General features: G+C 37.1%; 1 protein-coding gene across 1 annotated transcript in view; it reads left to right on the top strand.

Moving 5' to 3' along the window:
- Nucleotides 1-26,651, top strand: part of KDM7A (lysine demethylase 7A) — a 95,494-nt gene that overhangs the window by 44,402 nt on the left and 24,441 nt on the right. Inside the window, exons 3-11 of the mRNA XM_007983138.3 lie at nt 211-328; nt 4,224-4,384; nt 6,287-6,428; nt 7,048-7,234; nt 8,786-8,948; nt 12,759-12,846; nt 14,059-14,165; nt 21,544-21,635; nt 23,960-24,049. Of these exons, the coding sequence (XP_007981329.2) occupies nt 211-328; nt 4,224-4,384; nt 6,287-6,428; nt 7,048-7,234; nt 8,786-8,948; nt 12,759-12,846; nt 14,059-14,165; nt 21,544-21,635; nt 23,960-24,049 (1,148 nt within the window). The remainder of the gene's footprint in view (nt 1-210; nt 329-4,223; nt 4,385-6,286; nt 6,429-7,047; nt 7,235-8,785; nt 8,949-12,758; nt 12,847-14,058; nt 14,166-21,543; nt 21,636-23,959; nt 24,050-26,651) is intronic.

The following is a 26,651-nucleotide window of genomic DNA, read 5'->3' as shown; positions in this document are numbered from 1 at the left end:
CAATTTATCTCAATTTTATATGGCTTGTGATTCATTTTCTCAATCCAAATATATATAAACGTGTGTGGTCTTAAAAACAACAAAAAAAAACTTGAGTGTTTTTAATGTATTTACAATTGTTATTTCTGATTATGTTGGATATAATGATTAGAAAGCATATAGTATCACCAGTTACCAAAATCATTTTTTTAAAATCTTTTAAAAATCCAGTGAAAAAGAGGAGGAACTGGCACAGGCATGACTACACAGAAATTGATGATGGTTCCAAACCAGTGCAAGCTGGAACTAGAACTTTCATTAAGGAATTACGCTCTCGAGTCTTCCCAAGGTATGGAAACTTACTCTGATAAAAGAAAACGTAAGAATGTAAGAATGTCGTCTCATAGAGTGGTATTACGTAAAGGCAATGTTTTCAAACTTAGGCTGCAACCCATTATTGTCCTCAGCCACCTTTTCACCTTTTTACTTCCTTAATGAAATAGAAAAGTATCAGTACATTCCAAGTAATAGGTGGAAGTAAGTAAGCATATTTTCTTGGAACTTTTGTTACATGTATATGCACACTGGGTCACCCTATAAAAACATTTAGGTGTGGGCCACAGTCCAAAAAGTTTGAAATACGCTAACCTGAGGGAGTTGTTCCCAGTACTTGGTTCCTTATGATACGCAGCTGCTGCCTGTTTTTTTTTTCTTTTGCCTCACCTTCTCCTATTTTCCCAACTCTGCTTTTTCTCCATTGCTTTTATATGCATCTTTGCCCTAGGTCCACCAGAAGCACACACAACCACTGCAGGAGTGGGCTTTTGATTTTTAAAAAAATAATAGAATATATTTGAGTTGTGTGGCTCAGAGTTGAAAGCATTATAAAGCATTTAATCATGCTAATTTGGATCATTTCCTACTCACTGCCTGACATCTATTTAAAGTGATAATGCTTAATAGACTTTTACACAAGATCATAGCCAGGCTTGTTAAAGAGGGGAAGCACAATTTAAATTTAAATCACAGTATCACATGCAGCTTATTATGGAATTATTTCAGATCCTGAAATGATAAAACCCCTGCTATTTCTCCTTAGTCTTTAGAATTCCTCTCTAGCCCCCTGCCCCTTAATCCTTACACAGAAACATATAGTGATAAGCATCATTGGCTTATCATTCAGGTCTGTTGAGAGACAGAAAGAACACATATTTAAAATGTAGTGTTTCCACATGATTTTTGTGGTGTTAAATACCTTATTCTCAAATATTCTTTTTTATCAGTTTCCAAGTTGTGGGAGAAATGTTCGCATGTTTTCTTTTTTATTGGCTCATGCTTGATTGGTTTGGCACCTAGGCCCAAAGTTTTCAGTCTGGTTCTGTTGGTGGGCCTACGAGAGGTTTGTGAGCTCCCTAAAATGAATGGTATGTAGAATTTAGTGTCAGTTGGGAGTGTCCATTTCTCAGGGAGAGGAGCTATAGCTTTCTTTTTTTTCCAAATAGGTTTCTGACACAAAAATGTAGTGTTAAAAACACTGGCCTAATAATTTATGTGACTTTACTGCCAGTGACCACAAATGAGATCAGGTTATAGAGATCACAAATGTCCAAAATGTAATTACCATTAGTTCAGGATCTTTGGGTTTTAATGCCATAAAGCTTTATATCATTTCAAACCATAGTAGAATAGCAATAATTGTTAAATTACACATACTCAATATGATTAACACAGAAGCGTATAAAATAAAGTGAATGAGTTATCTTTCCCCTCCCCTATTTTAAGACTTAGTGTAAGTTTTTTGAGACCCTTTTCTACATAAAAACATTAAAACATTTATGTATATGGATGTATGGATATATATAATGTTCTTAAAATGGGATTATGTTATGCATAGTGTTGTACAATTTGCCTTTTTTACTCTTATATTTCATAGATATCCTTCCATACATATGCATAGATTTACCTCACTTCCTAAATGCTGTGTAGTATGCAGTAATCTATAGGTACCATAATTTGCTTAACCATCCCCATATGATATATGTTTAGTTTGTCTCCAGATTTTCCTCTTGCAAAAAATGTACCTATATTTTAAACACTTGTCATTATATATGTTTGATCAAAAGAGGGAGTAAAACACCAAACATTTGAGATCAGGGAATACAAGTGATTTAAAATTCTTCTTTAGATTGAAGTTGAAGGAATTATTTAATCCTCAGAGGTTGGGGGAAGGAGGGACAGTTGTGGATGCTTATTGGGGAAACTGAGAGGTAATACAGAGCTCCAGTTCAGTAGATGAGTCAAGTGAAGAAGAACAAGAATATCTAGGAGAGGACTCTCAGTTTTCTTAGGCCTCAGACTTGCCCTTGCCTTATGGAGAGGATCGGAAGATCGGAGCCCAGTAATTCGGAGAACCAGCATCTCCTTTTTCTCCTGTCTTCTTGCCACCTAGGCAGCAGGTGACATCAGATAGTTAAGATCTAATTGTAGAAGTGGAGACTATTGTGTTTTAACCTTTAAGGCAAGTGTCACACTTAATTTTGAATGTATAGCAGCCATATCCTGCGAGCAATTGGGAGATAAAAACTGGAATGCCCCATTGGAAGAGATCTGGTGGGCAAAGGGACAAACTACACTTATGTTAATGTAATGCCTGTAATCTGTTGGTCATTAGAGAGGGCAACTAGAGATCCAACCATTCTTGGCTTAAAGTTACTACCTGGTATTAAGACTTACTAGGCCCAGTGCGGTGGCTCACACCTGTATTCCCAGTACTTTGGGAGGCCAAGGTGGGCGGATCACAAGATCAGAAGATCAAGACCATCCTGGCTAACACAGTGAAACCCATCTCTACTAAAAATACAAATAATTAGCCGGTCGTGGTGGCAGGCACCTGTAGTCCCAGCTACTCGGGAGGCTGAGGCAGGAGAATGTCCTGAACCCAGGAGGCGGAGCTTGCAATGAGCTGAGATCGTGCCACCGCACTCCAGCCTGGGCGACAGAGCGAGACTCCATCTCAAAAAAAAGACTTACTAAATACTGGTTGTAACGGATCATTTAAATCAGTAGTTTTCAATGGGAGCATTTTGGACACTTGTCTCAGTGGGCAGGGACCAGGGATGCTAGTCATCTTCCAGTATGCAGAATAAGAATTAATTGTTCTGTGTTCCATTAGACTTTAGATAGTTGTGTAGAATTTTATAGTCAGATAAAATCTGACTAGTTTTTGTTTTTATTTATTTATGTATTTATTTATTTTTGAGATGGAGTTTTGCTCTTGTCACACAGGCTGGAGTGCAGTGGCGCAATCTCCGTCTCCCAGGTTCAAGCAATTCTTCTGCCTCAGCCTCCCAAGTAGCTGGGATTATAGATGCCCACCACCACACCCAGCTAATTTTTGTATTTTTAGTAGAGACGAGGTTTCACCATGTTGGTCAGGCTGGTCTCGAACTCCTGATCTCAGGTGATCCACTCACCTCAGCCTCCCAAAGTGCTGGAAATTACAGATGTGAGCCACCGTGCCTGGCCTGACTAGTTTTTATTCTAATGTACACTCTACCTTTTGTTCTCCCAAATTTCTACGTAGCCTGTATCAAGTGGCTTCTGGTGTTTCTACTTAACTTAAATCTAACCATTCATTACAACTAGTTGTAAGCATCCTATTATTTTATTATGTCTTCTAGTGTAGTTTACATACTGAAATACAGGTTGAGTGTTCCTTATCCAAAATGCTAAGGAACAGAAGTGTTTCAGAAACGATTTCAGACTCTTTTTTTTTTTTTTTTTTTTTTTTGGATTTTGGAACATTTGCGTTATACTTAGCAACTGAGCATCCCTAATCTGAAAATCTGAAATACTCCAATAAGCACTTCCTTTGAGCATCATATCAACACTCAAAACATTTTGGATTTTGGAGCATTTTAGAGTTTGTATTTTTGGATTAGGGTTACTCAACTTGTACATATTTTACTATAAACTAGGTTGGGTTTTTCTTTTTGCATTTAGAGCACTTTATATATATTTCTAATTATATGTATTGAATTATGTATATTACATTATAAATTTTAGTTTAGGATAGCAAAGGGAGATTTATAAAACATTTGTCATTAAAAGAAGAATGAGATATGATAAGTTAAGATCCAGTGATATAGATAATCCAGTATATGAATTAACCCATCACCACAGTATTTTTTTTAAACTGAACTTACCAATAAAAATGACATTTTTATTCTTATGTTTTTTCTTAGTGCCGATGAAATAATTGTAAAGATGCATGGCAGCCAGCTGACACAAAGATATCTGGAGAAACATGGATTTGAGGTCCCTATTATGGTCCCTAAATTAGATGATCTAGGACTCAGGCTCCCTCCACCTACATTTTCTGTGATGGATGTGGAACGTTATGTAGGTACGAACTTTATTTCTTTAAGTACCTGGGAAAACGTGGTAAAAGTAAAAATGATAGTCCTGGTAATATTAAAGGTTAAATGAAGAAATGTCAACTTAGTTTAGTTTTCTGCTCAGAAAAATGAGACTCAGTATCATCTATATTGAAAACTAATTTTTCTCAGCAGACCTACAGCTGCCAGAAAAACAGAATGACATATTTTGCTTGTTCCTATTTACTCAGCTTCATCCTGCTGCTTTCTTTTGTGCCATTAAGTTTTCTGATACTTGCTTAGGGAAAATCATTACTGAGGAATAGATATAGGTACCAGGAAGAAGATATTGGAAAATTTGATTGATTGTAGGCATCTGTAGAATACAGGTGCAAAATTCCCAGATCCCAGTATACCAGCTGCACAGTTAGTCCTCTGTAGTCTGCTTTGTGACCTGCTGCTGCTTCGAGGAAAGGTGGTAAAAAGAGCAGATCATTTTCAATCCTGTTTTTATAGTAATGACTTGGTGAATATTGCCATTTAATGATGTCTGGACTTAATTTGTGATTTTGAAAATTTCCCAAAGAAACAGAAAGTCGTGAGAAATAAAGGGGGAAACCCTTTACTCCTTGCCACGTTGTTGACATTTTCAGTCATTTCATTCATTCTCATCATATTTATAGATAAAGCTGACTATATGTAGATGTTACTCCTTGTCAGCAGTAGATTAGATCCCAAATCTATTTTGACTCAAAATTGTATATTTACTACATTATCTCCTCAGCATGGAATATCTGAGAACTTGTCCCTTTATTGAGCCATTAGTTAACAGTTCTCATAGATTATTGTTTCACTAAGGAAATCTATCTAAATATTATAACTTCACATTCAGCTAAATTTGAGTATTTGGCAAGTAAGAGGACGGGGCTAAGGATTAACCTGAACCTATTTGCATAGATAGCAACTGTAAAACAAATAGCTAGTGTAATACATGTGCAGGAAAAAAATGCTCAAGCTGCTTGATAGCTAACTTTTTGGTACTGCAGAGCACTTCAGTTAAATACTATGAACAGAACTGTGTTACTTCCTGAAGATAAAGAAGTCTATAAGGCAAGACTTTCTAAACCTATATGAAGTTGCATTAAAGTAAGAAAATGGCATTTATTTGCTTTTTTATTTCAAATTGGTTAAGTATTACCATATTTTGAATTCTACCTTATCCCATAGTCCATTGTCAAACTATTTGTGCTTCCTAGTGTAGCAGTGCAGTGGTCTGTAAACATTACCTCATGGATTTATATGAAAACTATAAATTAATCACAATTTGAAACTCAGGCCTTCGGACACTGGTACTAATGTGAACTGATTTTTGCTTCCCAATCACTAATTTTTTCTTGAAGGAGAATATTAGAAGACAATACCAGGAGGGCAGAAAATATCCTGGTCAACTTGCATGCTAATTCCCCAATGAGTCATGTGTTTTTTTGAAATGATAGCCTTAGAATATTTTAAGTGTTACAAAAGTGAAAGGGAAAAGTCAGTCTCCCCACTTTATGCCTGAGAAAACTGAAATCCAGAAAATGTTGCACAATTTCTACATGCCAATGTAATGTATTTTTTGTCATTATGAGCTGTACACCAAGATATCATTGCTATACAGAAAGCTTTATAAGCCGTATACATTTTTATGTTTGGTGTAAATTATGCAACTCTGTCTCACTGCTTTCCTTTTCCTCTGAAAAATTGTCCCTTTTTTCCTGAAAGGTCCAATTGAACTTGGGAAATTAAGAGTGTAGGGAGAATCTTTGTCTAGATTACATAGTTTTATACTTGGTTTAAATATCATACTAAGTTAAGATATTTTTTGATTAGGGCATCTGCTGATGTAACTCTTAAAAGTCCAATAAGAAGACTGTAATTTTTCTCTGCAGGTGGTGACAAAGTGATAGATGTCATTGATGTGGCGAGACAGGCAGACAGCAAGATGACACTTCACAATTATGTTAAATACTTCATGAATCCTAACAGACCAAAAGTGTTAAATGTGATCAGCCTTGAATTTTCAGATACAAAGTGAGTAGTTCTTGGCATTTTGGTTTAGCATTCTGAGTGTTAGCTAAATGTAGTTTAATGATGTATTTATTTTAGGAAGAAACATAGTTGTGACTTCTAAAGTTGTCCAGTGGTAGCAGTGTTATAAATTTTGCATTGGGACGCTCAGAGATGTTTAGAAATAAGATGTATTTTAAATTTGTGACTGGGCACGGTGGCTTATGCCTGTAATCCCAGCGTTTTGGGAGGCCAAGGTGGGTAGATTGCTTGATGCCAGGAGTTCAAAACCAGCCTGGCCAACATGGTGTAACCCCCTCTCTACTAAAAATACAAAAATCAACTGGGTGTGATGGCACATGCCTGTAATCCCAGCTACTCAGAGAGGCTGAGGCACGAGAATCTCTTGAACCTGGCAGGACAGAGTTTGCAGTGAGCCGAGATCACGCCACCGCACTCCAGCCTAGGCAACAGAGCAAATCTGAGTCTCAGAAACAAAAAACATGTATCTTAAACTTTTAAGTGTTGTTGTTAACCTTAAGTTCCATTTAATTATTTGGTTTGGGAATAGATGGAAGAAGCAGTTTTTAAGAATTTTTAATTTGCATGATGTGGGTATGTGTGTGTGTTTCTTTTTTAAAAGGATGTCTGAATTGGTGGAGGTCCCTGATATAGCCAAAAAACTTTCCTGGGTAGAAAATTATTGGCCAGATGATTCAGTCTTTCCCAAGCCATTTGTTCAGAAATATTGCTTAATGGGAGTTCAAGACAGCTATACAGATTTCCACATTGACTTCGGTGGAACTTCAGTCTGGTACCATGTCCTCTGGGTAAGATTGGGGTATTTTTTGTTCTCTCACTGACAAACAGATAGCCCTAGTTTTTCAGTGGTATAGTCATTTCTTATAAATGTTACTTGTAAAAGGGGAAGTTGTTTTTTTTTTTTTTTTTTTTTTTTTACTTTTTAACCAGGAACTCTCACTTTGCCTTTAAACTTAACGATATTTTTAAAAAATCTTAAATAATGGAAGAGCTTTGACTTCTAAATTTATATTAGATTTGCTTTCTGCCCTCATCTTTTAAGTTGGTTTCTTTTAGCCTTTTGTCTCTTTTTGATTCTTTTCCCCCTAGTTAATTATCCTTTAATCCCTGAATTAAACATCTATGAAGGAGCAAAATTACAGTAATAATTGCTTCTGGCCTTAATGTTGGGCTAGGATAGCTTGTTGGATAAGTCAGGAATGCCATAAAAATACCAGTTCTTGGCTGGGTGTGGTGGCTTACACCCGTAATCCCAGCACTTTGAGAGCAGGCCAACCCGGGAAAATTATTTGAGCCCAAGAGTTCAAGACCAGCCTGAGCAGCATAGTGAGACCCTGTCTCTAAAAATAAAAATAAAAAAAGTAGCCAGGCATGATGGCTCATCCCTGTAGTCACAGCTACTCAAGAGGCTAAGGCAGGAGGATCACTTGAGCCCAGGAAGTTGAGGCCACAGTGCGCTGTGATTGCACCACTGCACTCCAGCCTGGGCAACAGAATGAGACTCTATCTCAAAAAACTGAACAAACAAAAAACCAATTCTTTTCAATTTATATTCACCTTGCTTTATCTGGAGCTGCATTGTTCAAAACAGTTACCACTAGCCATGTGTGACTAAATTTAAATGATTAAAATGGAATGTAATTAAAAATTCAGTTCCTTGTTTATACTAGGCACATTTCAAGTGCTCAGTAGCCACATGTGGCTGATGACTACTGTATTGGTTAGCACAGATACAAAACATTTCCATCATCACAGAAAGTTCTATTGCAGCGTACTGATGTAGAAACTCAGTCTTCATCTATATCAGATGCTTGTGCCTCAGCAATGTTCTGGGCTATATTTGATGCTGGGTCCTTGGGTTCCTGGTTTTTTTTTGTTTTTTTTTGTTTGTTTGTTTTTGTTTTTTTTTCATGAAGAAGCAAAGAATTAGTTTGTTAAAGGAAGTTTATTTATAGATTTTTAAAAATAATCATTATGCTATGGATCTTAGTAGAAAGGGCAAAGCTTGCAGAGATGACTGTGGGCCTGTCAACACATATTTACTTCTCTACTTGACAATGAGAGGAGGTCAGTGGGATGTTTGTGCTTCTGTGCCCTCCTGTCTTGCAGCTATTTCAACACTACTTTATTGACTCCTTGTCAGTCGAGGAGGGGGAGCTTTAAACATGAAAATGTTTACTAAGGGCAATAGCTACTGATCAGGTGTGTGAAATACGTCTTTTGAACCTAAAAAAATCTGATAATTTTCTAATTTAATTTGTATTGGGAAATTGCATCAATGTAGGCTAGCCTGAGTGTGGCTTTTCCTTTTTCAAAAATAGTATGATACTTCCTTTTAGGGTGAGAAGATTTTTTATTTAATAAAGCCAGCAGATGAAAATTTGGCACGTTATGAATCTTGGAGTTCATCTGTGACCCAGAGTGAGGTGTTCTTTGGAGATAAGGTGGATAAATGCTACAAATGTGTCGTAAAGCAGGGACATACGTTATTTGTTCCTACAGGTAAGGTTTTAATCCCATCCTCTACTCACCATGATTGATACTCAGTCACATAGAGTTGGCTTTTAATTAGAACCTCTGGCTTTAACATGTTTGGAAAGTAATTTTTATGACATTTGTTAAGAAATAATTCTGATCTTGGACTTTTTAGGTTTTGTTCCTTAGAGGTTTTCTCTTCTAGTTAGGACTTCTTTTGGCATAGTATTTATATCATTTGCCTTCATTTTTATTTTTATTGAGAAAAAATTCACATACCATAATATTCAGCCTTTTAAAGTTTACAACTCAGCGATTTTTAGTAGATTAATAAAGTTGGGCAAACAAATGTCATAAAAACTACTTTCCAAACATGTTAAACCCAGAGGTTCTAATTAAAAGCCAACTACTAATTCCAGAACACTTTCCTTGTCTCAAAAAGAAACCCCGTACTCTTTAGTAGTTACTCTCCATTCCCACCTCTCCTGAGCCCCTGGCAACCACGAATGTACTTTCTGTCACTGTGGATTTACCTCTTTGGATACTTTATGTAGATGGAATCATACAACATGTGGGCTTTTGCATCTAGCTTCTTTCACTTAGCCTGTTATCTTCTAGGCTCATCCATGTTGTAGCATGTATCATTACTTCATCTTTTCATGGCCCACTAATGTTCCATTGTGGGATATACAGGTTGAGCATCCCAAATCCAAAAGTCTAAAACCTGAACTGCTCCAAAATTGAAAGCTTTTGAGCATCTGCATGACCCTCAAGAGGAAATGCTTACTGAGGCATTTTGGATTTTGGATTTTCAGATTAGGGATGCTCAGCTGGTAAGTATATAATGCAAATATTCCAAGATCCAAAAAAAAAAATCAGTACTTCTGGTTCCAAGCGTTTTGGATAAGGGGTACTCAGCTTTACCCTCTTTTGTTTATCCATTTACCAGTTGGTGGACTTTGGGTTGTTTCCACATTTTGGCTGTTTGAATAGTGCTGCTTTGAACGTTTGTATACAATTTTTTATGTGGAGGTATGTTTTCATTTCTCTTGGGTAAATATAGCTTGTAGTAGAATTGCTGCATTACGTGGTTTAACTACAGTTAACTTCTTGAGGAATTGGTGACCTGTTCTCCAAATAGCTGCACCATTTTACGTTCCCACCAGCAGTGTATTTGGAGTCCAGTTTCTCCACACCCTCACCAGTGCTGTAATTGCCTTCTATTCTAGTGGTGTGATGTGTCATGATTTGAATTTGCATTTCCATAATGAGTAATGATGCTCAGCATTTTTCTTGTTGGGCATTTGCATATTCTCTTTGGAGAAATGTCTATTCAAACCCTTTGCTCATTTTAAAATAGGGTTATTTGTCCTTTTTAATTGTTGAGTTTGTAAGCATTCTTTATTCTATGTACTAGACCCATATCAGTATGTATGATTTGCAAATATTTGCTCCCATTTTGTGGGTTATCTGCTCACTTTGTTGATAATGTCCTTTGATGCACGAAAGTTTTTAATTTTGATAGTCTTAACTATGGTCAGCTCTCCATTGCTGTTAAAGACCAAGCCAGTAAGAATCTGGGCTGCTGTCCTAGGGAAGTTAGGAGGCAAAGGGTGTGTCTTGAGAGACCCTCAAAGAAAGGATTGAGTATCAGTCTTAGCTGTCGTCTCAGGTGTAGGTATCAGGTCTGTCATTTTGAGATGTAAATGAATGTAGAGTATAGACTGTCCAGACCAGTGGTTTTGAGAATTGTGTGCTGGTTTTGGTGACTCTAATGACTGTATAGTTCACAGGGATCTGTCCCCACAGGCCCTGCTGAAAGCCTTGCCTCTGGTGTATATAATAATAATAGTGTGTTGAACAAATGAAGACATGCCTTAGAACTACCAGAATATTTGCCTAGATAAGTATCAGTATTTTCATTGTGAATGGGCTGATTCACATTGTGAATGCCCCTCCCTTAAATCTTCCTACTTCTTGCTTTTATATCAAGTATTTTGTTGTACCCTCTTGAAAATCATAAATTGACATTCATAGAATAATGTTTTTTATTGATTTAATATCCTAACTAGAATATAAAGAAATTAAAAGGTGATTTATAATGAAATGCTATTTCAGTATGTGCCTGTTTAGGCACAGCAGCATTAGAGAAGAGAATGAAATGGTAATTGCATAAGGAAGGAAATCGATCTAGGTGTGTGTTAGTGGCAACACAAATTCTATCAGTAGCACTGGTGTAGGTACTGATACTTCCTGGACTATCAGAATCACCTGGAGGACTGGTTACAACACAGATTGCTGGACCTCATGGCCAAGGTTCGGATTCTGTGGAGCTGGAGTGGGCCTGAGAATGTGTATTTCTAACAAGTTCTTGGCTGATTCAGGTGCTGCTGGTATGGGGACCATATTTGGAGAACCACTGCTGTAGGCAAAGTGATTTTTTTTTCCCAAGGTAGTCAGCAACTGACAAGCTTTCAAACAAACTACAGTACAGTTTTTGTATTTCAGGAAATTGTGCCAAAACCGTGAAAATATACTGTGTGTGCATGTCTGTATGTACAGATATATATAATATATAATAATGGAGTTGTAATTTCTAGGCTGAGATAGTTAATAGGACAGGCTTTGTACCTATATGAATGCGCAGGAAAATTTGACAGTCCCGAGTGATGCAGGACAATTTCATTTTGTGTGGAACTGTCTCACATGTTGCACTCCTGGCTCCCACTCACAAAATGCCAGTAGTGCTCCCAGATCATTGAGACAATCAGAAAAGCCCCTAAACGTTCCAAAACATCCTGAACAGGCAGTACTGCCGCTATTGAGAACCACTGATGTGTAGGATTTGGAGTTGGCACAGACTTCTAATTTGTGGTTTCAAGGTCAAGCTCAAGGCTTTGTGCCTTTGAGCACAGAAATGGGCACACTTGAAAGTGAGTCCTTTGAGGGTTTTTGTTTTGTGTTACAGTTCAGTGAGGGGTCAAAAGATGAAAAATATAAAGAAAATGGGATTTGTGTATTTTAAAAGCTAATTTGCATACAAATATGTTTGTATATATTTATTTCTGGTGAAGTCTTTAAGTCTGCCAACACTTTTTTCAAAAGTTAGATGTCATGTCTTAGAAATGGTTCTCACTTTGTAAGCATTTGTATGGGAATACAAAATATCATTTTTTGGCAACTCCTATATTTGTAGGACCATAACCCTTCATAATTAAATGTGGGTGATATACCTTTTCCTTCTTACAGAGTCAGGTCTCAGGTTGACTCCTGATCCTCCTCTGCTTAGTCCTTTCAGGGCACTGATTTCAGGATGACACCAGGACGATGGAGTGTCCCACCAATCCTCGTGTGTTCTCTAATGGAAAATGTGCTTTTCTAAATCAAACCAGATTTGACTGGTCTGAGAGTAAAATCTCTAATATAAAGTTGGGTTGTGTTTTTAAACTAAAAAACAAAAACAGGCTGGGCACAGTGGCTCACGCCTTAATTTCAGCACTTTGGGAGGCCAAGGTGAGAGGATCACTTGAGGCCAGGAATTTGAGACTAGCCTGGGCAACAAACTGAGACCCCATCTCTATTTTTAAAAGGAAAAAAGCAAATACACTAAGAACTACAAAAGCCTTCACCTTATTTCTCAAACTCAGCATAGAGCCTACCATATAATAGGCATTTAATAAATATTTAATTAAATCTATGTATTATAATAAGCTAACTTCTCTAGCACTGAAATATGAAATAAACTGATACTGATATTTTGAGTTACTTCACAGGTAGATATCCTATTTGGTTTACACTTTGAAAAATGACTGCTTTATATATTTTTAACCATTTCAGGGTGGATCCATGCTGTGCTCACTTCTCAGGACTGTATGGCTTTTGGGGGGAACTTCCTGCACAACCTTAACATTGGCATGCAGCTCAGGTTTGTGTCAGCATTTAAATGACCTTTTATCCTTTTTAAAAATAGGATACTCTTTTTTTTTAACTTAAAAAAAATCAATAGCATGTTTTATTTGAGATTCCATGGAAATAGTCCCTGAGATATTATTAATAATAAGAGCTTTTAACAAAAGTAGTATTTTAAAATTTTGCCAGGGGGATACTTTGCATTTCAAATCTAAAACAACAACAACAAAAAGGAACTTACTCAGATAATACTCCAAGTTTCAAAATTTTGTGAAAATGTATGTGTTCTCCTTTGGCTATTTTTGCAGTGAGGGAGATGAACAAAATCTAGTCAGACTGAGATGTGACATACGGTACTAGAAAAAAGCAACCCTGAGTTAGGACTGCTGTCGAAACACCTGCTTTAATTTTGCTGTAGGTAAAGGATTAATAGCTGTTTCTCCTCTGTATGAGAATTTGACCTTTGCATAACTCTCTTCCCCTGATAGTCTAATGAGTGTTGACTTTTACTAGGTAATACTGCTTATGGTAAAAATGATTCCTGATTGATAAACTGCATCAGGACTGGGAGAACTAGAAATACCTAGTAAGGAGCCATGTCTTTGGACTTGCCTGAATGTGGTAACTCTTGTAACTTGACACACTCGTAGAGATTCCTAGAAGCTATGCATTTGTGTGTGGCGTTATTACAAGAGATGGTGGCTCTTACAGGGCATAAGGCTTTAAGCAGCTTTAAACAGCTCCCACACCGACCAAGTGTGGATCTTGTCTTTTTGTACCTGAGCTGTCCCTGAGGGAGGGATGGCTCCTGTGTAATGCGTGCCAACTGTGGTCTTGACCTGGAATACCTAGTTGAGCCTAAATAAAACTTTTGGGTGAGTATTGCACTGTTGTGGATACATGGAGCTGTTTTCAGAAACACACAGTTTTATTTTTTGTAGTAGAACCCTTGTAAAAATCTCTTTTGTTAAAACTAGGATACACATCCAAATGTGTGATCTTGATCATCTGTGAAGTCCATTACAATTCTTAAATATACCGTCAAATTCCTTAAAGTCAGAACCTGGATAAGATCACAATTCAGTCTCGTCCAAATGTGATGTTGCTAAGAAATGTAAAATACTTCATTGGTCTTATATATCATGACCTGCTTTTTTTCAAGTTGGTTACTTTTATCTAACTTTGAAATGCTAATATTAATATTAAATATTTCTTCAAATTCATTTAGGTGTTATGAGATGGAGAAAAGGCTAAAAACACCAGATCTTTTCAAATTCCCTTTCTTTGAAGCCATATGTTGGTTCGTAGCCAAAAACTTGCTGGAAACCCTGAAAGGTAATTAATAATTTGCATATTTGTATATGATATGATGCATATTGTTTGTCAGTTTGCTCATAGCCACCTTACAGAAGGAGTCCCTTTTCTAGTAGAGTATGGATGTCACTCCTATTTTGTTTTTTAAATATATGGTTTTCCCCCGTCCAGGAACCTTTTTAGCAAGTTAGAGTCTCTAGTCCATAACCTGACAATCCATGTTCTTGAAAATTTGTTATAAAAGACCTGGATCAGAACAATGTAGGTAATATTAGAAATGTTCATTCCATCTAGTACTCTAGAAGCCTGCACACATTATCAAGCACGTAACAGTGCCTAACTCTCAAAAATACAGTTTATTTCAAGAGACTGTTACCTAACATATGTTCCCAAAATTTCCTTTTAAGAAAGCAAACTAGGCTGGGTGCAATGGTTCACTTCAGTAATCCCAGCACTTTGGGAGGCCAAGGCAAGCGGATCACCTGAGGTCAGGAGTTCAAGACCAACCTGGCCAACATGGTGAAACCCCATCTCTACTAAAAAAAATACAAAAATTAGCCGGGCATGGTGGTGCATGCCTGTAATGCCAGCTACTTGGGAGGCTGAGGCAGGGAGAATTACTTGAACCCAGGAGGCAGAGGTTGCATTGAGCCGAGATCATGCAATGGTGACAGAGCAAAACTTTGTCTCTTCCACCCCCCACCAAAAAAAAAGTTCATGATTCTGTAGTTGAAGGAAAAAAACCTTTTTTGAACTTGTCTTTATATTTGAACTCACTTTTTAAAAGGTGGAATTTCAGACTTTGATGTTTTAATATTTTGGTTTAATAATCTTTGAGCACTCAAGTTGGAGACTGATGTCACTTGCTTCTATTTCCTGCTTTTCATCCTCTTGTGCTAGTGAGAATAGTTTGTCTGCTTTTTGTATTGTCTAACTTTTGTAGTCAGTTTGTAAATAGTGCTACTATTATAATTGACAACTCTCAGAATAGACATAAACAGATTAAACAGTAAAGTTTATTCTGAACATTTGCTTCTTTTTCCATTTTAAAGTTAAACAAGAAGAAAAGGTAAAATGAAAAGAAATAACCAAAAATTTACTTCCCAAGATAGGATGTACAGAACTAAAATGATAAAACACATATAACAATAGTACCCTAAACCCTTCACCTCACAGCTTAGCGCAGAGATGTCCTGGCAGCGCTTCTGGTCTATGGGATGGGGGTAGAATCCCATGCATGAGAAGGGGACAGGTCCTTTCTTCACAAGACCAGTTTTTGCTCCAGAAATGAATCCTTATCATGAATCGCTGATGCATTCAGTGTTTTCAGTTATTTTTCTTGGCTGTAGGAATGTCACAGTGGACTGTACAGTTGTCATACGTAGTTTTCAGTAAAATACTGGACAATAGAGTTTATAGTCTCCTATTTAAGTGCAAGCCTAGACAGACAGGAACACTTTTATATACTCATAAAAATACAAATTTCCTCGTTTTGTGGAAATAAATCCCAATTATTGAACCTTCTGGTTAAGAGGTTGGCAATTCTATACTTGGTTCAGGGTACTTTCTCCCCTCTTTTCTCTCTTCCTGTCCCAAGACTCCAAGTTCCTGTCTTATGGTTAGCTAGGAGAAACTATCCACGAACACACACACACACACACACACACACACACACCCCCCCACACACACCCTGTACTCCTGGAGTGATGCACAGTGGTCTTTTTTTCCACTAATGTCTAAGAGAAGCTCATTCTTTAACTTCTTAAAACAAATTAAGAGCTTTATCTGAAAGACAAAATCTTGCCGTTGCTCGTGAAGCCACAGGAGCAATTTGCTTAGTCTTAGAACTGTTTAAGTCTTTGTGTTAGGCCATCAAAAGTTCAGAAACATTGAGGTCTGATTGAAAGCATGACTCTGTACATTAAAGACTTTTTTAAAAAGGATTATTAGGAAAGGGTATTTGTAGGTTGTTTTAAGATGTTTCATTTTATTAGCCGGATCAGTATAGAATACCTGGCAATCACAATGATTTAATCCAGTCTCATCAAGGCAAAAGCCAAATGATCATTATAGCAATTGCCATCGTTTTAAGCATTCATCCTGGAAACAGGAATAGTGGTCTTGTGACCCAAATTATGTTGTTCTTTTATCCGTAACCTTTTTACTTTACATTGTGGCCTATTGTTTGCCAGCTCTCAGACTGTTCTAAGGCTTATATGGTGGGTTAAATGAGGTTGAATCATCTGAAACTCTTTACTGTGTTTCATGTCAGTGATAGTAAAACAATGAACCAGTTTGGATTTGTGTAAGGAAATTAGCCACTGTGCAGAAGCAAAATCCTTTGTTTCAACTTAGCTGAATTTTGGACCACATCTAATATATTTTGTTTGTTTTAGATTATCACAATTTGATTAAACTCAAAACATTTTTGTTTATGTGTATTTATGTTTACTTTACTCTGTTATTAAACTAGTCGATTATATAGATCACACACAAGTTCATACTGTGTAAAGAATAAGGCTGTTATTACTCAGGTAACCACTACCCAAATTAAGCAAAAACAGCCTTGCCAATACCTTAGAAATGCTCTGTTACCTTTTTCATTACACCTTTTTGCTTCCCTTCTAGAGATAACCATTATCCTGACTTTTGTGATGATCCTTTTCTTCAGTTTTACCAAACCTATGTTATAAACTAAAATAATTTAATTTTCAGCATTTGTAAACTTCCTATGAATAAATTCATACTGGTATTCTCTTGTAACCTTTTACTCAGCATTGTTTGTGAGATTCATCCATGTTTTTGTGTGTGCCTGTAGTTCTTTTTCATTGCTAGAGTATTCTGTGGTATGAATATACTGTGAGAGAGATATATATATACACATACACTGATTCTGCAAGTTTGACGTTTTGGAGTTATTTTTGGTTTTTGGCAATTATGGAAGATGCTGCTAAGAAGTTCTTGTCTTTGTCACCTAGTGCGAGAATTACTCCAGAAAACAGGCCTAATTGCTAGGTCATAGATAGAATTTAGTAGTTGCCGCCAAATTGTTTCCAATTCCCATTTCCATGGCAGGGCAAACAAGTTCCCAAAGCTCTATGCTCTGGCCAACACTTGGTATTGTTAGGTTATAATTTTTGCAAATCTCATGGATATAAAGTAGTATTCTTTATGCATTTCCCTGATTATTAATGGAATCGGGTAGTTTTTTTCATATGTGTATAGGCCTTTTGGATTTTCTCTTTAACTGAAGGACAAAATTTCTTAAATTTGAAATAGTATTTTTTCAACTTTTATGGTTAGTGCTTTCTGTGCTTTGTTTAAGTAGTTCTTTCTTATCCCTAGGTCTTGCAGAGATCCTTGTTTTCTAAAAGCTTTTACTTGTGTTTTGCATTTAGGCCTTTAACTCACTTGGAGTTGATTTTTTTCTTTTTCTTTCTTTTTTTTTTTATGGATGGTGGGAGTATATTTTCACTTGCTTTCGTGTAAATATCCACTTGTCCCAGCACCATATTTTGAGTAATCCATTCTTTTTCTGTTCTTCATAAACACCGCTCGTCTCCTGCATCATGTGTTGATACCTGTGTAGGTCCTGGGACATACACACACATACTCACCTACCCATCTGTTCCAGTGGGCTAGCAGTCTGTCTCTCCACCAAGCACACTATCTTATTAACCTTTGATAAGACTTGATATCTGGCAGGTCCTCCTTCAAGTATGTCTTTGCTTTTCTTTCCCCTTTCATTTTTATATAAATTTTTGAGTTACCCTATTACAAGCCAACACCACCCTACCAAACGCAACCAAACAAGTAAATAATAACGTGGAGGTTTTTTTTTCTTTTGAAGGTGTTAACTCTAGAGATCAATTTGGGCAAAATTTGATGTCAGTAAATACTGAGTTTTCTAAAAATGACATGGAACATCTCTGTTTATTTAGATCTTTAATGTCTTTTGGCATTTCTTATTTTTTCTTCGTAAAAATTTTGCATAGATATCTCTTGCTAGATTTATTCCAAAGTAGTTCTTTTTTTAGTGCCATTATAAAAACACACATCATTGCATTAGTCTGTTCTTGCATTGCTATAAAGAAATACCCGAGACTGGGTAATTTATAAAGAAAAGAGGTTTGATTGGCTCAGGGTTCCTCAGGCTCTACAGGAAGCACGATGCTGGCATCTGCTTAGCTTCTGGGGAGGCCTCAGGAGACATAACCATGGTGGAAGGCAAAGGGGGAACAGGAGCAAGATAGGGTGAAGTGGGAGGTGCTGCACACTTTAAAACAACCAGATCTCACAAGAACTCAATTGTCACAAGAACACCACTAAGAGGATGGTGCAGAACCATTCATGAAGGATCCAGCCCCATGATCAAATCACCTCCCACCAGGCCCCACCTGTAACATTTGGGGATTACAATTGAACATGAGATTTGGGTGGGGATGCAGATCCAAACCATATCAGTCATTACTATGTATATACATATGGTTGAACTCACATGACATTTCTGTTTTTTACTTCAAATATAGTCAAATATTAGCAATTTCATATGGTTCAACTTACTAACCATGTGATACTGGAATATAGAAGCAGTTACTTTTTATACTGGTTTTAGCAACCTTGTTAAAATCTATTCTTTAATCATTTATCTGAGGCTTTTGTTTGATTCTCTAATACACAGTCATATACATCCACGTTGAATAATGACAGTCTTGTTCCTTCTTTTCTAATATTTATATCTTTTTTTTTTTTCATTGCTTTACCGGGTTGTCTAGGACCTCCAGGGAAATAGTGAATAGAAATGGCAAAGGTGGGCAGCTCTATCTTTGTTCTCAGTCTCAGAAGGAAAGCTTTCAATCTTTTGCCATTATTACCTTTGTTGTAGGCTTTTTGTTGATAACCTTTATCAAATGCTTGTCTATTCTAAGCTAGCTAAGAGGTTGTTTTTTTCCTTTCTTTTAAAAAATGATCAGTAGTATAATTTTTATCAAAAGCTTTGCCTGTGTATATGAAAAGCTCCATGATTTTTCTTCTTTAACCTTTTAATTTAGTGGTTATAGTAATTTATTTTCTAATATTAACTCAACCTATAATTTTTATATACCATTAGGTTAGTATATTGTTTGTATTCTATCTATATGCTTATATTTTATATATTCTATATATAACTATGTATTACATATGGGTGTGTGCATGTGTGTGCATTTGTTTGATTTTGGCATATGAGTGAAATTGGCTTGTGCTTTGTTTTCTCAGACTGTCCTTGTTAGATTTTGGTATAAAAGTTATGCTTGCCGGCCGGGCATGGTGGCTCAAGCCTGTAATCCCAGCACTTTGGGAGGCCGAGACGGGCGGATCACGAGGTCAGGAGATCGAGACCGTCCTGGCGAACATGGTGAAACCCCATCTCTACTAAAAATACAAAAAATTAGCCGGGCCAGGTGGCGGGCGCCTGTAGTCCCAGCTACTTGGGAGGCTGAGGCAGGAGAATGGCGTAAACCCGGGAGGTGGAGCTTGCAGTGAGCCGAGATCCCACCACTGCACTCCAGCCTGGGCGACAGAGCGAGACTCCATCTCAAAAAAAAAAAAAAAAAAAAGTTATGCTAGCCTTAGACAAAATGTTGGGATTGTTCCTTCTGTTTCTGATCTCTGGAGAAGTTTGTGTACAATTGGAAAGATTTCTTTTTTGAATGACTAATAGAACTCACTGATGATCTGGGTCTATAGTTTTCTTTGTGGGAAGATTTTTGACGCTGAGTCAATATCTTTAGTGATTAAATGACCATAAAGGTTTACCAAATAATTATTGAGTTCATTTGTATAAATTATTTTCTTAAAATGTATCTAGAAATTACATCTAAAATTTGACATTTGTTGGCATAAAGTTCTTCATATTATCCTCTTACCTACTGAATATCTGTGGCATTTGTAATGACATTGTTTCTATTCTCCATACTGGATATTCGTGCCTGTTTTCTCTTTATATTAATTTTGTTGGTTTTTTTAAAGAACTTGTTTGAAAAATACAAAAAACTAGCCGGGCGAGGTGGCGGGCGCCTGTAGTCCCAGCTACTCGGGAGGCTGAGGCCGGAGAATGGCGTGAACCCGGGAGGCGGAGCTTGCAGTGAGCTGAGATCCGGCCACTGCACTCCAGCCTGGGCGACAGAGCTACACTCCGCCTAAAAAAAAAAAAAAAAAAAAAAAAGAACTTGTTTGAGCCTCTGTTTGCTGTTTTGTTAATTTTTGCTTATGATTTTTATCCTTTTTTTTTGGTATTAAAACTTTTTTATGGGTCTTCAGTTCATTAATTTTCAGCCTTCTAACATAAATATTTAAAGCTGTACATTTCCCTGTATGTATAGTATGCAACACATTTTGATATGTTTTCGTTATTTAACCAACATATTGTCTGATTTCCAATGTTTTTCTTTGATCCAAATGTTGGTCTATTTTTTACTATCTGCATTTCTTAATTTCTAAACATAGAGGCTTTCTTTAGCTTACCTGCATTATGAACATATATATGGTTTAGATCTTGGACTTTGATGATACTTATTTATGGTCCTGGAATATGGTTGAATTTTGTAAGTGTTCTGTGTGTGATTGAAAAGAATGTGTATTCTGCAGTTGCTGGGTACGATATTCTATTTATGGCCATTGAATCAACTTTATATTGTTCAAATTGAATATATGCCTACTGATTTTTTTGTTTTTGGTTCACTTTATCTCTTACCAAGAGAAATATTTGAAAATCTTCCGCTGTGATTGTGGAGTTATTTCTCCATGTAGTTCTGTCTAGTTATTGTTTTCTATATTTTCATATTGTGTTATTTAGTACAAATTCTAAGTGGTTACATATGTCTTTCTGGTGAATTGAATCCTTGGTCATTATGAAATAACCCTTTATTAATGACATTTATACCCCCTTTCTTTTGGACTCTTGGTATCTTTTCCCCATCCTTTTATTTGAAACCTTTCTATATTTTAAAATATGATATGTATGCATATTTAGCTTGTTTAAAAATCTGGCCAGATACAGCGGCTCACACCTATAATCGCAGCACTTTGGAAGGCCAGGGCTCGAGGACTGCTTGAAGCCAGGAGTTTGAGACCAGCCTGAGCAAAATACTGAGACCCTATCTCTACACAAAACAATTAAATCCAGTGAAATGGTCTTTCTTTTAACTGGAGTATTTAGTAAATTACACTTAATGTAATTCTTTTTCTTTTTCTTTCTTGTCTTTTTGGATTGATCGTTTCATATTTCACTTTTTTATCTTTTTATTAATTTGGAAGTTGGATGGTTTTATATTTGGTGGTTACTCAAAATCTGAAGTTAATCCTTTTAACTTGAGAACATTTTAACTTTTTTTTTCTCACCCCATTTCCGTTCCTACAGAACTGAGAGAAGATGGTTTCCAGCCTCAAGCTTACCTAGTACAGGGAGTGAAAGCACTGCATACTGCTTTAAAATTATGGATGAAAAAAGAAGTAAGTTGTTTCGACAGTGAAATCACTGTGTTTTATGTTGCAATGTTAGGAAAACAGAGTCCTTGTGCTATTTTGGCAGCACATGTGAATGCCAGTAGTAGAGGGAATAGAAATCGTGCTTTATATACAACCTCCATTTTATTATTCAGTATATACAAATGTACTGGTTTCTGTTATGGGAATAAAGTATTTAGATATTTCTTTAATCTTTGATCTGGAAAAGAAAGTAATTAAAGTATATTTAGGAAATTGACTAAGAAATGAACATATAGATATGGAATAATAATAAATAACATTGAGCTCTTATAGTTGTGCTGTAGTGTGCTGAGAGCACTGCTTTGTCTTTATAAACATCATCTCATTTAATCCTCAAAGCCAACTGTGTGAGGTCTGGGTGCTATTGGTACCACAGTTCTACATATGGGGAAGCCAGGGTTCAAAGAGTTAAGTAACTTGCCCAAGAGAACTGGTGAAGTTAGGGCTTAAAACTTAGATCTCTGGGACTGCAAAGCCTATGCTCTTTACCACTCTGCTAGATTTATGTAGAAGTGAAAGAAAGGAGAGTCCAATTTCAAGCATGAGCTTTCCATTTTCATGAAAATATGAGCTAGTTGTTTGCATTTGAATCCCACCACCTCCAGATCTTCATTTAGAATTAGTGTTTCCTTCCCTTATGCATCCATGCTGTATTTCTTGTGCCTATGGGCTTAAAACAAATGTTTATAAAGTAATATATTCGTGTTTCTTTCAACTGGGTCTGTGAGCTCTTGAACAGGGACTGTCTTTCTCATCTTTATTATAACTCCATGGAACTTTGCACATAGTACTTCAACAGGTGATACATGCATATGTGAGCTGATGAAAATACATATCTATATTTTCTTTTTTTTTTTTAATAGAGTCTCAATCTGTTGCCCAGGCTGCAGTGCAGTGGTGCAATCTTGGCTCACTGCAACCTCCGCCTCCTGGGTTCGAGTGATTCTCCTGCCTCAGCCTCCTAAGTAGTTGGGACTACAGGTGCGCACCACCACGCCCAGCTAATTTTTGTATTTTTTAGTAGAAATGAGGTTTCGCCATGTTGGCCAGGCTGGTCTTGAGCTCCTGACCTCAGGTGATCCACCCACCTTGGCCTCCCAAAGTGCTGGGATTACAGTCATGAGCCACTGCGCCTGACTGTGTCCGTATTTATTTCTTGATTGTCCCCTTGAAATAAAAATCTTGCTCTTAAGAAATACTGGGAGACAGTAATTAATAGGTTACTGTCTCAATAATTTTATACTCCCTTTTCACTGTATTATCATTGCTTCATATCTACCAGAGCACAACACTGTGGAAGTATTCAGGAAAATAAAAATCATGTCCTCCACTGTGAAAGACCTTATTGTCTAGGTGACAAGGAAAGCCATAAGCAAATTTAAAACTGTTTAACAAGATAAAAACAAAATAAAGCATATGTTGCCAAAACGGTATAATTTGTATCCTACTGAAGGCTTTAGATGTGTGATTCTCAAATTTGTGACTTTATCACTTTATCAGAATTGCCTTTAGAGCTTTTTTATTTTTTTTTTGAGACGGAGTCTCACTCTTGTGCAGGCTAGAGTGCAGTGGCACAATCTTTGCTCACTGCAGCCGTTTCTTCCTGGGTTCAAGTGATTCTCCTTTCTCAGCCTCCCGAGTAGCCGGGATTCCACACCCGGCTAATTTTTGTATTTTTAGTAGAGACGGGATTTCGCCATGTTGGCCAGGCTGGTCTGGAACTCCTGACTTCAGGTGATCCGCGAGCCTCAACCTCCCAAAGTGCTGGGTTTATAGGCGTGAGTCACCGTGCCCAGCCTTCCCCTTTCCTATTGATGGGATCTCTTCTATTTTGCTTTTGCCTATTAAAAGAAAAAAAAGTACAAAAATGTATTCAAATTAGACTTCCCAAGAGAAACTAGGATTACTTTAGTGTCTGTGTTCGCCTTAAAAATCCTTATGCATTATGAATTAAATGTTAAGCTTAATTTGTTACTTTACTAATTAGTAGTAGTAGTTAGAATTACAGTAGGCTTTGAGGAGTAGAGTACAAGGTTACTACTCAATATAAAGCAATATTAACTGTGAGACAAGTCTGTTTTTAACACAGTCTAAGAGGATTTTGTATGTTAATGAGAATCTCCTTAGAAGGCATTATACCAGCTACACAAACTCTGAAACCTGGCTTACTAGTATTTGGTGATGTCTGTAACAGTCTAGAGAATCCAAAAATTGGTTTAGTAAATTTGTTTTTACATATTAAAGTGTAAATAACTTTGGTTTTCTTATTTTTGTTAATCCAAATACAGCTTGTATCTGAACATGCCTTTGAAATTCCAGACAATGTTAGACCTGGACACCTTATTAAAGAACTTTCTAAAGTAATTCGAGCAATAGAGGTAAGAGTAGAAACTGTCATGTAAATGCTTGGTTATTATCTGCTTTGAGAAGCGAATGGATCTATCCCCACTCTACAAGTATTTCAAAACTCTTACACACTTAGAAGAAATATAATGAGCTGAGTATTTGGAGGTTTCTCAGGTTTTCAGGCTTCTGAAGTCCTTGAGAGAAATTTGTAATATTGTATTCTCATGAAGTAATAAGGAAACAGTTACCAGGTTACTTTAGGATACTTAAAAAAATAAAAAATACGGAGTATAAACAGTAGAACTTTTAGATCCAATTAATTTCAGCTACCCAGAGAGGAATACATGTTTGTATCGTTAGAACAAAAGAAGAAATGTAAGGTGAGTGAGTCAAGCTAGGGAAGCTGGGATGGAGAGAGGGATGATAAGCAGTAGAGTGGGGCAAGGAGATGCTTAGGTAAATGCCCTTTAATAAAAGCTCAGAAAATCTGATTAGATATTTTAATTTATTAAGAGCTATTCTTGGTGTTTAAGAAAGGGTGTTTTAAAGTAATTCTTCAAGAAGGTTGTTCTGTTAGTGTCTAGCTTAAATTGAGAGGAAATTAGGTGGAGGAATGGAGGCCAGCTGATGATTTAACAGCTTACATTATGGCTGTGTTTGGAGAATGAAAAGAGGTATACATTTACAAAATATTAAAATGCTTGGTTTAATATCAATGGATAGAATATGTAATTCTCAGTGTGTTCAGATACAGGAGAAAAATATGTTCTGTTTTTAAAGTGTTATAGTAATCACGTTTAAATTGGTTTAGTATCAAAAGTCATATATCTGATCTTAAATATATATGTAAATTTATACATATATAAATATCATGCATGATAACCAAAATGAAGAATAAACTTACTATGAAAGGTGTGATTCTATATAAAAAAACTATAAATCTTTACTTATAGAAGTAAAACAATAGTTAAATAAATGGGAGTGTCATCTCTGAAAATGTCAATCAACTCTAAATTAGTATTACAAATTTAAAGTGGTAAAATACACTTGGAAGAATAATTAGACTGTCCCAGAGAGCAGCCAGTCCAGGATGGATCAGGGGAATGAAAGGATCCATATTTGTTATGACCTGAAATTCAAGTTTAACTGGGTGTCTTACACTTTATCTGGCAATCCTATCCAGGAAGGATGTCTCCAGAGAAAAATATAAAATTATTAGATCACCAAATGTGTTTGAATGTTTGTATTCTTCTAGTGGATAATTTGGGAATCAATTAGTGATTGAATAAGGGAATGTAATGACAATATGTTATGTGTCACTGAGTTATCAATAATTTTTACTGAGTCCAATTTACTGAAGGAAAGGGAGGTATGTGCATGTTTAAGAGAGATGTGTAAGGATTAAGACTTCATCTTGCATGATAGGAATTCAGTAATATCTGAAACTGAAAACAGTATAAACATATCATTTTATAATTTGGAGGCAAATAACTGGAGGGAAAACCATTTAGAAGAGTTGGAAGTCCTGGCTATATACCTAAAAGAATTGATAGCAGGGACTCAAACAGGTATTTGTGCATCAATGTTGATAGCAGCATTATCCGCAGTAGCCAGAAGGTAGACCAAGCAACCCAGGTGTCCATCAGCAGGTGAATAGATAAAGTGTGGTACATACTCACAGTGGAATACTACTCAGCCTTATAAAAGAAGGAAATGCTGACCGGGAGGGTTCCAAGATGGCCAAATGGGAACAGCTCCAGTGTACAGTTCCCAGCGTGAGTGACGCAGAAGATAGGTGATTTCTGCATTTCCAACTGAGGTACTGGGTTCATCTTACTGGGGCTTGTTGGACAGTGGGTGCAGCCCACGGAGCGTGAGCCGAAGCAGGGCAGGGCATCGCCTCACCTGGGAAGTGCAACAGGTTGGGGAATTCCCTTTCCTAGCTAAAGGAAGCCATGACAGACGGTACCTGGAAAATCAGGACACTCCCACCCTAATACTGCGCTTTTCCAATGGTCTCAGCAAACAGCACATGAGGACATTATATCCTGCGCCTGGCTCGGAGGGTCCCACGCCCACGCAGTCTTGCTCACTGCTAGCACAGCAGTCTGAGATTGAACTGCAGGGTGGCAATGAGTCTGGGGGAGGGGCGTCTGCCATTGCTGAGACTCAGTAGGTAAACAGAGCTGCCAGGAAGCTCAAACTGGGTGGAGCCCACCACAGCTCATGAAGGCCTGCCTGCCTTTGTAGACTCCACCTCTGGGGGCAGGGGATAGCTGAACAAAAGGAGCAGAAACTTCTGCAGACTTAAACGTCCCTGTCTGATAGCTTTGAAGAGAGTAGTCGTTCTCCCAGCATGGAGTTTGAGATCTGAGAATGGACAGACTGCCTCCTCAAGTGGGTCCCTGACCCCGGAGTAGCCTAACTGGGAGACACCTCCCAGTAGGGGGCGACTGACACCTCATACAGCTGGGTGCCTCTCTGAGATGAAGCTTCCAGAGGAAGGATCAGGCAGCAACATTTGCTGTTCTGCAATATTTGCTGTTCTGCAGCCTCCGTTTGTGATACCCAGGCAAACAGGGTCTGGAGTGGACATCCAGCAAACTCCAACAGACCTGCAGCTGAGGGTCCTGA

This window comes from Chlorocebus sabaeus, chromosome 21, assembly GCF_047675955.1.
Source record: "Chlorocebus sabaeus isolate Y175 chromosome 21, mChlSab1.0.hap1, whole genome shotgun sequence".
Taxonomy (NCBI): Eukaryota; Metazoa; Chordata; class Mammalia; order Primates; family Cercopithecidae; genus Chlorocebus; species Chlorocebus sabaeus.
This window is presented reverse-complemented; position numbering and strand designations above follow the sequence as displayed.